Source organism: Apium graveolens, chromosome 6, assembly GCF_009905375.1.
Source record: "Apium graveolens cultivar Ventura chromosome 6, ASM990537v1, whole genome shotgun sequence".
Lineage (NCBI taxonomy): Eukaryota > Viridiplantae > Streptophyta > Magnoliopsida > Apiales > Apiaceae > Apium > Apium graveolens.
The window spans coordinates 252,691,809-252,704,344 of NC_133652.1; the positions used below are offsets into that span (position 1 = coordinate 252,691,809).

The 12,536-nt window shown below is 31.6% G+C and overlaps 2 protein-coding genes across 6 annotated transcripts in view; both read left to right on the plus strand.

The window, feature by feature from the left end:
* Positions 1-7,688: 7,688 nt before the first annotated feature.
* On the plus strand, positions 7,689-8,372 carry LOC141665899 (protein CHLOROPLAST VESICULATION). Its single transcript, XM_074471883.1, has 2 exons — positions 7,689-7,777; positions 8,030-8,372. The coding sequence occupies exons 1-2, from the start codon at positions 7,689-7,691 to the stop codon at positions 8,370-8,372; spliced, it is 432 nt and encodes a 143-aa protein (XP_074327984.1).
* A 2,731-nt stretch (positions 8,373-11,103) lies between these two features.
* LOC141664081 (pectin acetylesterase 7-like) overlaps positions 11,104-12,536 on the plus strand; it is a 31,332-nt gene continuing 29,899 nt past the window's right edge. For 4 of the 5 annotated variants that reach the window (XM_074469941.1, XM_074469943.1, XM_074469942.1 and 1 more), the window contains exons 1-6: positions 11,105-11,370; positions 11,456-11,538; positions 11,660-11,792; positions 11,918-11,991; positions 12,120-12,206; positions 12,382-12,506. In XM_074469941.1, coding sequence (XP_074326042.1) covers positions 11,226-11,370; positions 11,456-11,538; positions 11,660-11,792; positions 11,918-11,991; positions 12,120-12,206; positions 12,382-12,506 — 647 coding nt within the window. In that variant the 5' untranslated portion in view covers positions 11,105-11,225. Of the gene's footprint in view, positions 11,371-11,455; positions 11,539-11,659; positions 11,793-11,917; positions 11,992-12,119; positions 12,207-12,381; positions 12,507-12,536 lie in introns of all 5 variants that reach the window. The other variant, XR_012551813.1, reaches the window with a different exon arrangement.

The following is a 12,536-nucleotide window of genomic DNA, read 5'->3' on the forward strand; positions in this document are numbered from 1 at the left end:
ATAACTCTCCAATTTTTCATTCTTACATGATGTCATTATCGTTGCCTGTACTTTCACTTGCATATTATCTCATATATAATTATTTTTGAAAGAAAATATGTTAATTATTCCATCTCAATTTTAAAAGGAGAGAAATCTCTTCTATATATAATAAAAGAACAGGGTGATAATATGCGCAAAACAACCTATTATAAAAAGTCTTATTGAAATGATTAATTTACCCATGTACTTTAAATTTATATAAAAAAGGTTGTTGGGAGGAATTGTACTCAAGTCTTTACATTCATAAACACATCACTTTACCATTACACCACACTGTTATTTAAGTTTTTTATCATACACATAATATGTGAGTGTCGTAAATAACGATAATTTATTTAACTTTTAAACATGATTCCTAAAATATTTGTAGAGTTAGTTTTGAACAATTTAATTTGAGATGTAAAGTTAAGTATAGTGCATAAATGGATCATTCCCTTATTTATTAAACAATTTTTAATTTGAAAAGTATGTCTCATACATTTTTAGTATATATATTTTTTAAAAAAAATAGATTGTACATATAATTAATTTTTTTATATGTTGAAAAGGGATACACTTATATAAAAACTATATATGTGTACTACATATTTAGATAAGTTATAATTAGCGTATTTCGTTTTATTTCGAATTCAAAATTAAAACTTGAACCATTTTCCAAAATATACTCGAAATTTGACTAAATGACATGCCTCTAAATAATACGTCACTACCTAGGTTTAATTTAAATTATGAGTTCGACTAGAAAATCTTACCAACAAAGAAAAGTTTTATGATATCAATTATTGTTAAAAATTAATATCTTTGAGGTCTTTATAAAATCAAGTCAATTGATAATATGTATCAAAATTACTAGTTTCAAAATCAAAATTTTACCCATTTTAAAAAAATACTCGAAATTTGACTACATGACCGAGCCGAAAATACATCATCACTATCTAGGTTTAATAAATTTAAATTATGAGCTCGACGAGAATATCTTACCAATAAGGATAAATTTCATAATATCTTATATTAATAAAATTTAATATTTTTGAGATTTTTTTACAATCGAGTCAATTGATATTATATATCAAAATTACTAACTGAATGGTTTTATATTATTACATCTGAAACTTGACCCAATATTTAAATATATTCAAAATTTGACATGAGATGTCACAAGCTCCGTTAAAATTACGAAGATATACTATCGATTTATTTATTAATATTTCTTTTTAAAAAAATTAGGTTTAAAATATTATTCAATGATGGTGAACATATAAAGAGGTGCTCCTAAAGTCCTATTCTTTCGTTCTCTTTAGAAAAAATTAAACTACAACCCTAAAGTAAAATTAATAATTTTCATTAACATGTTATTTGAAAAATTATAATACATTTGATGTTTCTTCATAATGAAATAGTTTATTTATTGCATTATTTAATTAAAGATATATTTATATTCAAATATTTGTGAGACAAATCCTAAATTTTATATTATTCAATTTGATATGGTTATTATAAATAATCATATACATAAAGTCCCTTTTTGTGAAGTTCTGGAGTCCAAAATCCTAAATTTATATTAAAATCCAATCTAATGGTTCAGGTTTTATGTTTCTAATAATTTAAAAACTAAAATAATAAACTACATGATATAAACATGTAATATAATGTTATATCATTAATGTTCAGCAAGTTGAATATTTACGTGTTTTACAATGTGAATACATATGTTCTTCAAACTGATCATCTTCTATAAAATCATATGTTCCGCAATGTACAACTTGTCAAATGTATGAGATTTGCAAGATATTTATTAATATAGTGATATTTATAGAACATGATTCACATTATAATATGTTTCATAAAAAAACTATTCTATTTTACTTGCAGAACATATATGGAATCCCGTACTCAACTAAAAATAAGGACTCAACAGAACATAACTCATAATTATATATATATATATAAGAAACTTGAAAAATTATAGAAATCAATATTTTCAAAAAAATATATTTAAAATTAACAATAATAAATTTACAAAGAAAAAATGTTTAGTGTTGGAAAATATTGTACACCTATTTTAAATTATTTGAAAAAAGGAAAAAAGACTATAATGTATTGTACTATCTGATTTAATCCATGTTATGCTATCTAAATAAAAAAAATTACTAGCAGTCGATATTTTGATAGAATTAACAAGTTAAACTAATATTTAAAAAAATTCATCAAATTGAAAATATTTAATTTTAGAAAAGTAATATACAATGTTATCAAGTTACTATAAAAAGAAATATTAGAATCATATATGAAAGAAACTTCAAAATTATTTGAATGATGATATTAGTACAAATTTATTTTCAGATTCTTGAAAAAAAAACTTCTGAATATCAGTAGTTAATCTTTACGATATATGAACAACTTTTATGTCACATCCATGACTCATGCTCTGTTGAGTAAAAATAGATATTGTTTGATTGTCAGTGCTACTACAACTACGATATATAAATAATTGTAATTTATTTATTAGATAATTATAATTTTTTAATAATCATAAATACATGTTATTTAAATAATTTACTAAATAACAATTAGATATATACATGACCAAGATATCTAGCATATAAATAAACTGTAATATCTGGGATATAACGTGTATATATTTTTGCTAATAAATAAATATTATGCATGTTCAATATTTATTCTGTGAATTATTTGTTAAGTGGTATATGTGTTTGGATGTTTAAAAATAATATAAATTGAGTATTTTAATTTTTATATGTCCAAAATAAAATAGAGATAATTGTCATATCTTCCTATTTTTTTTATGTTGATTTATGATGTTATAGGAAATTTGTGGATTTTATAAAAAAAAATTCCGAGTAATCATAAACTATTTTATATAATCGGGAACCAGCCGGCTTTACCCCTTTTTACGTTTTTATAACCCGAAACTCTTCCGAGAACTCCTTCCTAACCTAATTGCAATATTCTGAGCACTTTCCATGTTTCGACTTTTTTGATCCGGTGTACGATTTGTCCTGTGCGGGTCCCGGCGTAATATTTTTGATACAAAATTCGTTTCGGTAAATCAATAAATAGCCTTTACTATAAATAAACGTACTATTTTATATCCGGAATGATCCAACGGGATACTATTTTTCCGTAATTATAAATAGCCTTTACCGTATTTTATTTCGTACTGGAAAATCATTTGCAAACAGTAATTATATAATTTTACAGAGAAAATACATATATTCATATAACCTTTCAAGAATCAAACTGCAAATCAGAGGTGTTATTGATCTTTGTTTGGAAAGCTTGAGTAACTAAATCGAAGGGTTTGAAGAGTACTATCAGATTATACAGGTGTCAGAACTGTAGAATCAAAGGTTATTTTTCTATAATTTTTATTAATTTCGAATTATTTTGATTAAAAATATAAATTTTTGTATGGATAATTGTTTGAATGATTTGATGCTTGCATGTTGTAGAGCTTGTTTTCCTGATGATTTTGATATGTCATATGACTGATTTGGAGTTCAATAACATGTTCAAAATTGAGTTTAATTTTCGAATTTTGAAATTAGGGTTTATAACCCGTATGAATATGAATGTTTTTTTTTCGTAGGTAACCCGCAGCCGCTACCCTTCGGGTGCGCACTGGGTAAACCCTAAGGGTTCACGTAATAGCCTACAAACCACGTGAGCCAAGGTAAACCGCATTTAAGCGACAGGCTCTGGCTCAGGAGGCATAATCATAAATTCTCCTCCCGTGGGATTCGAACCTGTGACCAAGAGGTTAGTTTTCCTCTCTTTAACCAACTGAGCCAACCCTTGCGGGCTGAATATGAATGTTCTTAATTGAAATTTAGGGCTTTTTGTTCCAGGGGTTATTAGATGTTCTAGATGGGTGGGTTTTGTTCCCCTTGAAATTTGCAATCGATTGGTGTATAGCTCGTTAACAAACGATCCCTGGTTTGAAGGGAGTTGTCATTTGAAGTTTACATCGAGCTCGCCGGAAACCGGCGAACTTCTCGGCCAATTTTCGGCCAACTCAGGGGTTATTAGAATGATTTGATTGCATGGTTGTGTTCCTGGTGTTGTGTAGATTAAATCTGGAGCTTATGGAGGTGTTAGGATTCCGGGAACGCTGTCTCCGGCGAGACAGGGCGTTTTCCGGCGACGGGGGGTGCAAAATTGCACTTTAGTCCCTGTTGTTTTGAAAACGATGAAGTTCAGTCCCTGTAGTTTGTAAACTTTGCAAAAATAGGATTCCTATTTATAAATTATTTTAAAATCATATTTCCTATTTATTTTAATTATAAAAATTCGTCTTTAATTATTAAAAATTCCAAAAATTATTATTTTAGTTCCAAAAATTATTTTAAATTAAAAAATAAATCTTAATTAATTAGTTAATTAATTTTAGTTAATAATTAATTGGTTAATTGGTCAATTATTTCAAAAATTAATTGATTAATTGATTTAATTAATTATTACTTGATTTCAATTAATTATTTAATTTGATTTAATTATTTTTAAATAATTTAAAAATTCTGAAAAATAGTTTTGAGCTTTAAAATATTATTTTAAATTATTTTCAAGGTTCGATAATTATTAGAAAACTATTTTGAAGCCAGATTTGGCCAACCGAACCCTGTCTATTGCTTTAAAATTTACCCAACAACCCGTTTTGACTCCGAAAAATGTTTTAATAATCATATTAAATACCCGAAAGACTGTTTATGACCCGAGACTTCCTTATAAATGAAATTTCATTGATTGTTTGACGTGCTATGTGCTATATGTGACTTGTTTGTTTGACTGTCGGTCTATATGTTCATTGTTTACTTGTTTTTAGCATGACTTTCAATTCGTTAGTTGGATTTGGGTAAAACGAAGGGTAGATAGAAGTGTATACTGAATAGAATCATATGAGTTGAGTATTGATAGATACTTATGGTATGTGAGCAGAAGAGACAAGGTGTAGGAAAGGGAAACAGATAGTCGAGGAGTAGGAGATTGTGATTGGAAATTGGTAAAGTATAGCAAGCTAGTACCAGGCAAGTGTTCTGAACTTTCTCGAGATATATTGTAGATAATTGATAGTTCTGTTTTATATTGCAAGTGCTTTGAAGCACTGAACCCTAAACCTTGATTCCATCTATTGATCTTTGAGCTGTAAACCTTATTTTTTTGAACCATTGATTGTTAAATCCCCGAACACGAACCACATATATACGATAGTACTCCACAAATACATGCAAACTAAATACCAAACACTGAATCAGATTGCTTACATATTCAAACCATTGTACCTTACGTTGTGAAAGACCAAATCCTTATAACCTTGAAACTTTGATTATTTTGTTATCCATTTTTTTCACCATTTGATGGCCATATTTCATTTGTGAAGATTGAAACCATCTTATTATTGGACATCCAATATTGCTTATGATTTTGTTTATTGCCTTGCATTGTTTATTCTGTTATTATGTTAGAATTGGATTATTTTATAAAATTGTGGACCAGATTGGTGGTCAGACCAGATTGGTGGTCAAGTTAGGCCAATGTGTGCCTTGGATCCAGTAATTAGAGTAGAGCTGTGTGCCTTACTCGGGGTTAGTGTGTGACTGATCAGCAGCCTAACCTTAATTTTTAAAATAAAAATATAATATCCAATTCTAAATCATTATTCATTGTTCACTTGATACCTTAACTCTTTTCACTTGACGATCATTATTCTCAGTCTTGTCAATGTGACTTGCTGAGCTAGTTAGCTCATTTGTGCGATGTTGTTTATGTTCTTTTCTAGTTAAGAAGGAACCTGTTGGTAGCGAGGATCCCCAATCCAGTGCGAGAGCTAGGGGTCCAGGTTAATCGAGTTAAGCTAGCTGACAGCTTTTGGAATAGTTTAAGTTTATGAAGTTTGTAATAATATTTAATATTCAGTTGTAAGTTTGAATAGTTGGGATTTGGGCGTTTGTAATATAAGTGTGTGTGTGTGTGGCTTGTATACATACTTTAACCTGTTGCGGTTCGTGGTAGTTGGTAAGTAGGGTCACTGCATATTATTATTATTATCTTAATCATTGTTATAAGCAGATTATAAATAAGGTGTGTGTGTGTGGACCCCAAACTTCTGACCCGGGTTTGGAGGGCGCCACATAAATGATACCAACATAATTTACTCAAAAATATAATAAATAATTATTTACATACACACACATGTTGTTAGATATATTTGATAATGTCATGGCTAATATAATTTATGTTTACATTTCAGATCTTACTTAACAGGACAAATCAATACTTAACCGTTGATCAGTACTTATACTGGAAGTCAGGACTTAAGGATATCAGTACTTATATTATCAGGAGATAATCATCCGAAGTTAGATATCAGAACTTAAGTGCTGAAGGACGATCAGATAAGGACAGTAGCTGATTAAAGGAAAGAAGATCAAGATAAACATAAGAAGAGATATGCATGAAGAAGGATTTCCGTGAAGAATGGAATACTTGGAAGAAAAGATATCTGATTGATATATTTTAGGAAGCAGAATTATATTCCATATCAATTAGCGATTATCTTGTAACTATGTAGTATATAAACACAGACATAGGGTTTACACTATAAGTGTTATCATATTCGAGAAGATTATTCATTGTAACCCTAGCAGCTCTCGTGATATTTGTTCATCACTGAGAGGTAACAGTTCCATACTGTAACAGAGTTTATTATTTCAATAAAGTTTGTTTTCTGTTACTTAAGATTTTAAAGTTCGATTTGATTGTATTATACACTGTATTCACCCCCTCTACAGTGTGTGTGACCTAACAAGTGGTATCAGAGCCTATCTGTTAACACACATACAGTTAAAGATCCAAACACAATCATGTCTGACATAGAAACTCCAACTAAGCCTACCAAAACTGAGGAACCACCAAAGACACAAATTCAGAGTCAGTATGAGACCATCAGAGTTCCCATACTGAGACCATCTGAATATCCCATATGGAAGGTGAGAATGACCATGTTCCTGGAAGCAACAGATCCAGAATACCTTGATAGAATCAAGGAAGGGCCTCACAAACCAACCAAGCTTGCTGTTGCAGTTGCAGGTGAAGCAGCAAAGACTGTACCAAAGGAAAAGAGTGATTATACTGCTGAAGATATAGCATCAATTGCTAGGAATGCTAAGGTACGACACTTACTGCATAATGCTATTGATAATGTAATTATGCTAGTTTAGGAATAATGGTGGAAATGATCAATGACTCACACACGAGTCTTATGGTAGTTAACAAGAATTCCCTCCCACCAATTTTTCCGTTAAAAACAAGGGCAAAACTCATAATTTTTTGAACAAGAATAAAGAGAAATAGTACAGGAAGATTAATCCCAACAGTGCAAAACGTGCAAGTTAGTGATACTCCATAATAACGTGAGCCGCCCAGTTGATTTATTTGAACATCCCTGTCTAATGCCAAGTGGCCCAATCACATCTGGGCAAGTAATCAACAAGTATACGCATCGACTACCTTTTTGTTTGTAGGTACCGAATACAATTTCAATGGTTTAGATATTTTTTTGAGTTCATGTATATATATATATACGCATATAAATACTATTAATTAAGCAACAAGAGTTGGGAGAGATGATGGCTAGTGTATCAAGCAGGTGCTGCATGAGTCTCAAGCCTCCATCTTCATCTTCATCTTCTCTCCGGAAGTCAACTCATATTACAGGGTGAGTCAACTATTCTTCTTGTTTTAGCATGTCTATAACAGATGTACTCTGTTTTTTCATTTTAGTATCATTAAACTTTTTGGTAATATAATTCTACTGAATTTGGATGCCCGATTATTTCTATGCTGGAGACTCAGTAGAGACATGCGTGCTAGAAATATTTCAATTGCAATTGATCGTTATCACACAGACACACACAAAAAAAGAAGAAGTACTTGTTGCTAATTTCTGACATTAATTTTCGGATTTTAGGGCAATAAAGGAAGGATCCTGGAGAAGACATATGGTGCTAGGAATGGCATGCATGATGATAACCTTACAAAATGGGGAGATTAATGTGGGGCCTATCAACGAACGATGGAATGTTGCGAATGCAGAGTATGTGGTAGAATCTAAGAAAGGTAGTCTGCAATGGAGCAATCAGCGAAAATGCCAGCCATGGCGGATCAATTCACTCGAAACCATCGTGCCAGAGAACCTTCCAAGGCCATCGGCTCATCGTAAATGGGAGAAAGTTAATCATTCTGAATCAGACACCGCTGCTCCGGCTGTTAAAATGTTGGCAAATATTGACAACAAGTGTTTTACCATGTAAATTCCCAGTTTTACTCATTGTTGTTTGTAGATATTATAAATTTGTAATGATCTGTACATCAACCTGAAGATTCATAGGTATTGTATATGGGTTATCTCGCTAACGCTTTAGATTGAATTTCGTTTGAAGTTTTAGAATTGGCTAATATAAATTTAGAACAAGTAATTAAAATCATAATTGAATAGATATTTGAGGAAGAAGAGTGTAGTGTAGTACAACGAATAAATGGCGTTTTGTGGTTTGTATTGGAGGTAGTACATGCAGTACAAGTAGAATGTAGTCTTTGAACATTATATTTGTTGTTAGGAAGATGTAGGGGTGTACAGACGAACCGTTCAACCGCATCCAACCGCTTAACCGCACGCAACCGAATCGCATTTGCGGATAATCGCGAAACGCGGGTTGGTTGTGGATTTAAATTTTAAAAACCGTTCATTCGCGGTTTGGATACGGTTTTAAATTCTTGAAAATCGCAAAATCGCAACCGCAACCGCAACATATATTTATAATAAAATATATTTTCAAAAATGTAGTTGATATCATATAAATTAATAAGTATATACATTTATCAACTAATCTTAGGTTAATGTTAAGATTTCGTTCATAAGATTCACAATTATTATAAGAGATATAATCAAACAAATGAAAAATATAATCAACCTGTAATTTTTTTAATCCTTTTCTTTTTTCTTTTTTCTCGCCTCCACATTTTTATATGTTTTTAATATCCTTACTATACACGGAGTATTAGTTTATATTTTATTTTTGAATATAATTTATCACGTAACTTAAACTTCAATTTATTAATAATCCGAATTTATTTTTTTACAAATTATTAATTATTTTAAAATAAGTGGTTGAACCGCAAACCGATTTGCAATAACCGCAAATTCGCAACCGCAAATGACGCGGTTAACCGCAACCGCAAATGCGGTTGCGGATGACAATTTTTTAAAACCACTTTTCGCGATTTGGTTCGACTTTTACCCCAAAACCGATCCGATCCGAACCGCGTACACCTCTGGGAAGATATACTTGAAATGGCATTTTGTTGGCCCTACTGTACCATCAGATTTGTTAATTTAGGACGAAATAAAACAGAATAACAAGCACGTTTAACGGAATTCTGTGTCCATTGTTCATCACATACATAAATTACGAAAATTTGTATAAAAAATGTAACATATTTTTGAATCATTTAAACTAATTCTTAACCCGTACGAATTACGGATTAAATTAAAATAGGAATATAAAATTATGTCAAGTTTGTTAAATTTAAGCTAAATTAGGGAAGTTACATTACAAATAAATTATATAATAGTACAGTCATGACAAATTTAAATAAGGCTAATATTATAAATATTTTGTACATTGTAGAAAATCGAACCCGAATTTGAGTAAGATAAGCTAATTAAGGCTAAGTACCAAAATTTCCTAGTTTTGATAGTTTGATACCATTATGTTTTGTTTAAAAATATTTTTATTAACAAAGAGAATAGATATGCTAGCCTTTAAAATTGACCAAGTTCTGAATGTGCTGTGCCGCTTTTAGAATGATTAAATGCTAACGAAATTTGTTTCGGCACGGCTACAGGTGATACTCCTGCTTTCTTATTGGCTAATCCTCTATATATGATTAAGTGCTGGATTCAGTCTTATGCAGATGAGAAACAGGCATGAAGTTGAAGGAAAATAATTGTTGAGAAGTGAAGAACAAAATAAAGATGTAAATTGTGAATGATTCGATGATTCAAAGAAATGTTTTGCCAAAAGAGTGCCGTAAGATGCATATTGTAGCAGGATTTTCATAATTTCGCACACACTATCACCCTAGGAATGGAATAAGTAGTAATCTAGATCCAAGAGAGATTTCATGAGTTTGGCAATAGATGGAGCTTGTGATATCTTCTGGGATCCTCCGACTCAAGTTTAGTCACAACGGCGGTCTATTCTTGTGGGAGCTTGTGATATGCGTCCCTAGGCTTCTGAGGTTCGTGGCTAGTTACTCCAGGGAGCAGTTAAGTGAATGCCACAGTCCTGTACATATAGTCAGGTCCTGGAGATTAAGTAGAGTTAGAACATTAATCACTCCCAAAGGTGGAAACTAGAGAAAAAGAAGCAGCATTCTCGAAACAGGGATTTTCGCTATAAGAAATAAACAAAGCATGTCAATAAACACAGACCTATCATATTTGTCTTTGCATTGGTAACTGTAATGCAGCATTTAAGGAACATGCAAATAAATGAAATGAAGTTGCTATACCCCAAAATTATCATCAACTTTAAAGAACCCGTTACAAAAATTGGGAAGAAATAAATGGGTCCAAAAATATAATGAAATTCTGGTAACAATATATTGATCAGGAGCGTATATCGCTGCGTTGACAAAAAATTTACTGGATGACACAAAGAGAATATGTCAACAAGGGGAGTCACGCTCACGCCCCCATATAAATAGGATGGGAGTCATATCCTCATATTATTAGCAGGGGATTCCTGCCCCCATCCATATCAACACAAGGGGAGTACTTTATACCAATCAGCAAAAAATATGACACAGAGTAATGCACAACATAAGCATGTCAATTAACAAACACGTATCATATCTGTCTTTGTATTGGTAACTGAAATGCAGCATCCAAGGAACATGCAAATGAAATGAAATTTGTTAGAACATTATGTATTATAAACAATATATTCACTTGGAACTTTGCATATAAATATACAATGTACTTCAGCTTACATAAATATAAATTTGCATATAGTCATACACAATTACAAGCTTAATTAGAGAAAATAAACTTTAGCACTTCCCTATGCACACACACATTTGATTGAATTGTGTCTAGAACAATGGTGGGAGCAAGAATGTATGGAAGGCTGTATACGATTGTACCTATTTTGATTCTACTTACACCAGTAGGCTTAGCGGTTGATATTACTCACTTCAAAACTGTTGCACTTACTTTGATCCCGAGTGCTGTCAAAAATGGTGCAGGTCTGCAATATTTAATCCTAGCTTTCTTTTTTATTCAATTCTTAATGATGCTCGCATTGCTGTTTGACAACTCATCAATATGCAGTATGCTTGGACGGAAGCCCTCCTGCATACCACATTGACAGGGGAGTCGGTGATGGTGCAAATAACTGGCTCGTTTTTCTTGAGGTCAGTTTGTCTAATTAAAAGGTCGTACTGTCCGTGATGGTCGTGACAATCAAATAGTTTACAGATTTAAATCTTAAAGTTATACTGTAAGACAGTGTAAAAACTATTGTTATTATTCTAGGGAGGTGGATGGTGTGATACAACTGAAAATTGCCTTGATCGAACTAAAGATAAAGAGGGCTTGGGTTCTTCTAAAATCATGCAAGCCAAGAATTTCACAGGAATTCTAGGCCATGACCAAAAACTCAATCCTGGTAATGTGTGAACATTACATTGAATTTCCGTAGTATTCAGTCATTCATTGTACAGTCTATATATAGTACTGCACTTCTGTAAATTTTCAGACAAGATAATTTTCTCACATTATTTATATATCCAGATTTCTACATCTGGAATAGAGTTTTCGTCCGATATTGTGATGGTGCATCATTTACTGGTAACAGTTTTGATCCGGTGAGTCATTATTCTTAATTTGTCATCATTAAGTCGTTTAAGGGTTTATTAACTCCAGCAATGGTGATTAAGATATCAGTTGTAAGTTTTCTTATACTTGTACTCTATTAAGTGAATTGTTGTGTCAGGTCAACAAACTTTATTACAAAGGAGCAAACGTATTCAATGCCATTGTAGAGGATCTGCTAGGAAAAGGGATGAGAAATGCAACAAATGTAAGGCATCTTTCATTTAACACCTTGTGAGTTATACATATCGTTTATGAGGTTACAACTCATAAGCATATTAATTAGTGCTAATCTGATTTTATCATAATTCTGGATGTGAGGTTAAAAATCTATATATTAGTGATGAGTGATATCAGAATCTGTCGTATATATTTTGTGACAGGCTCTATTTATGGGATGCTCAGCCGGTGGATTAGCAGCAATACTTAATTGCGATAGATTTCGATCTTTCCTAACCGAACACACCAATGTGAAATGTGCTTCCGACGCCGGCTACTTCCTACATACGTGAGCTTTTACTTGCCAGTTGTGCTTTTC

Excerpts from the sequence above, each read along its gene's own strand:
- LOC141665899 (XM_074471883.1), top strand. The coding sequence starts at position 7,689 with ATGGCTAGTGTATCAAGCAGGTGCTGCATGAGTCTCAAGCCTCCATCT. Across the intron at positions 7,778-8,029 it reads AAGTCAACTCATATTACAGG|GGCAATAAAGGAAGGATCCT; the intron begins GTGAGTCAACTA and ends TTCGGATTTTAG.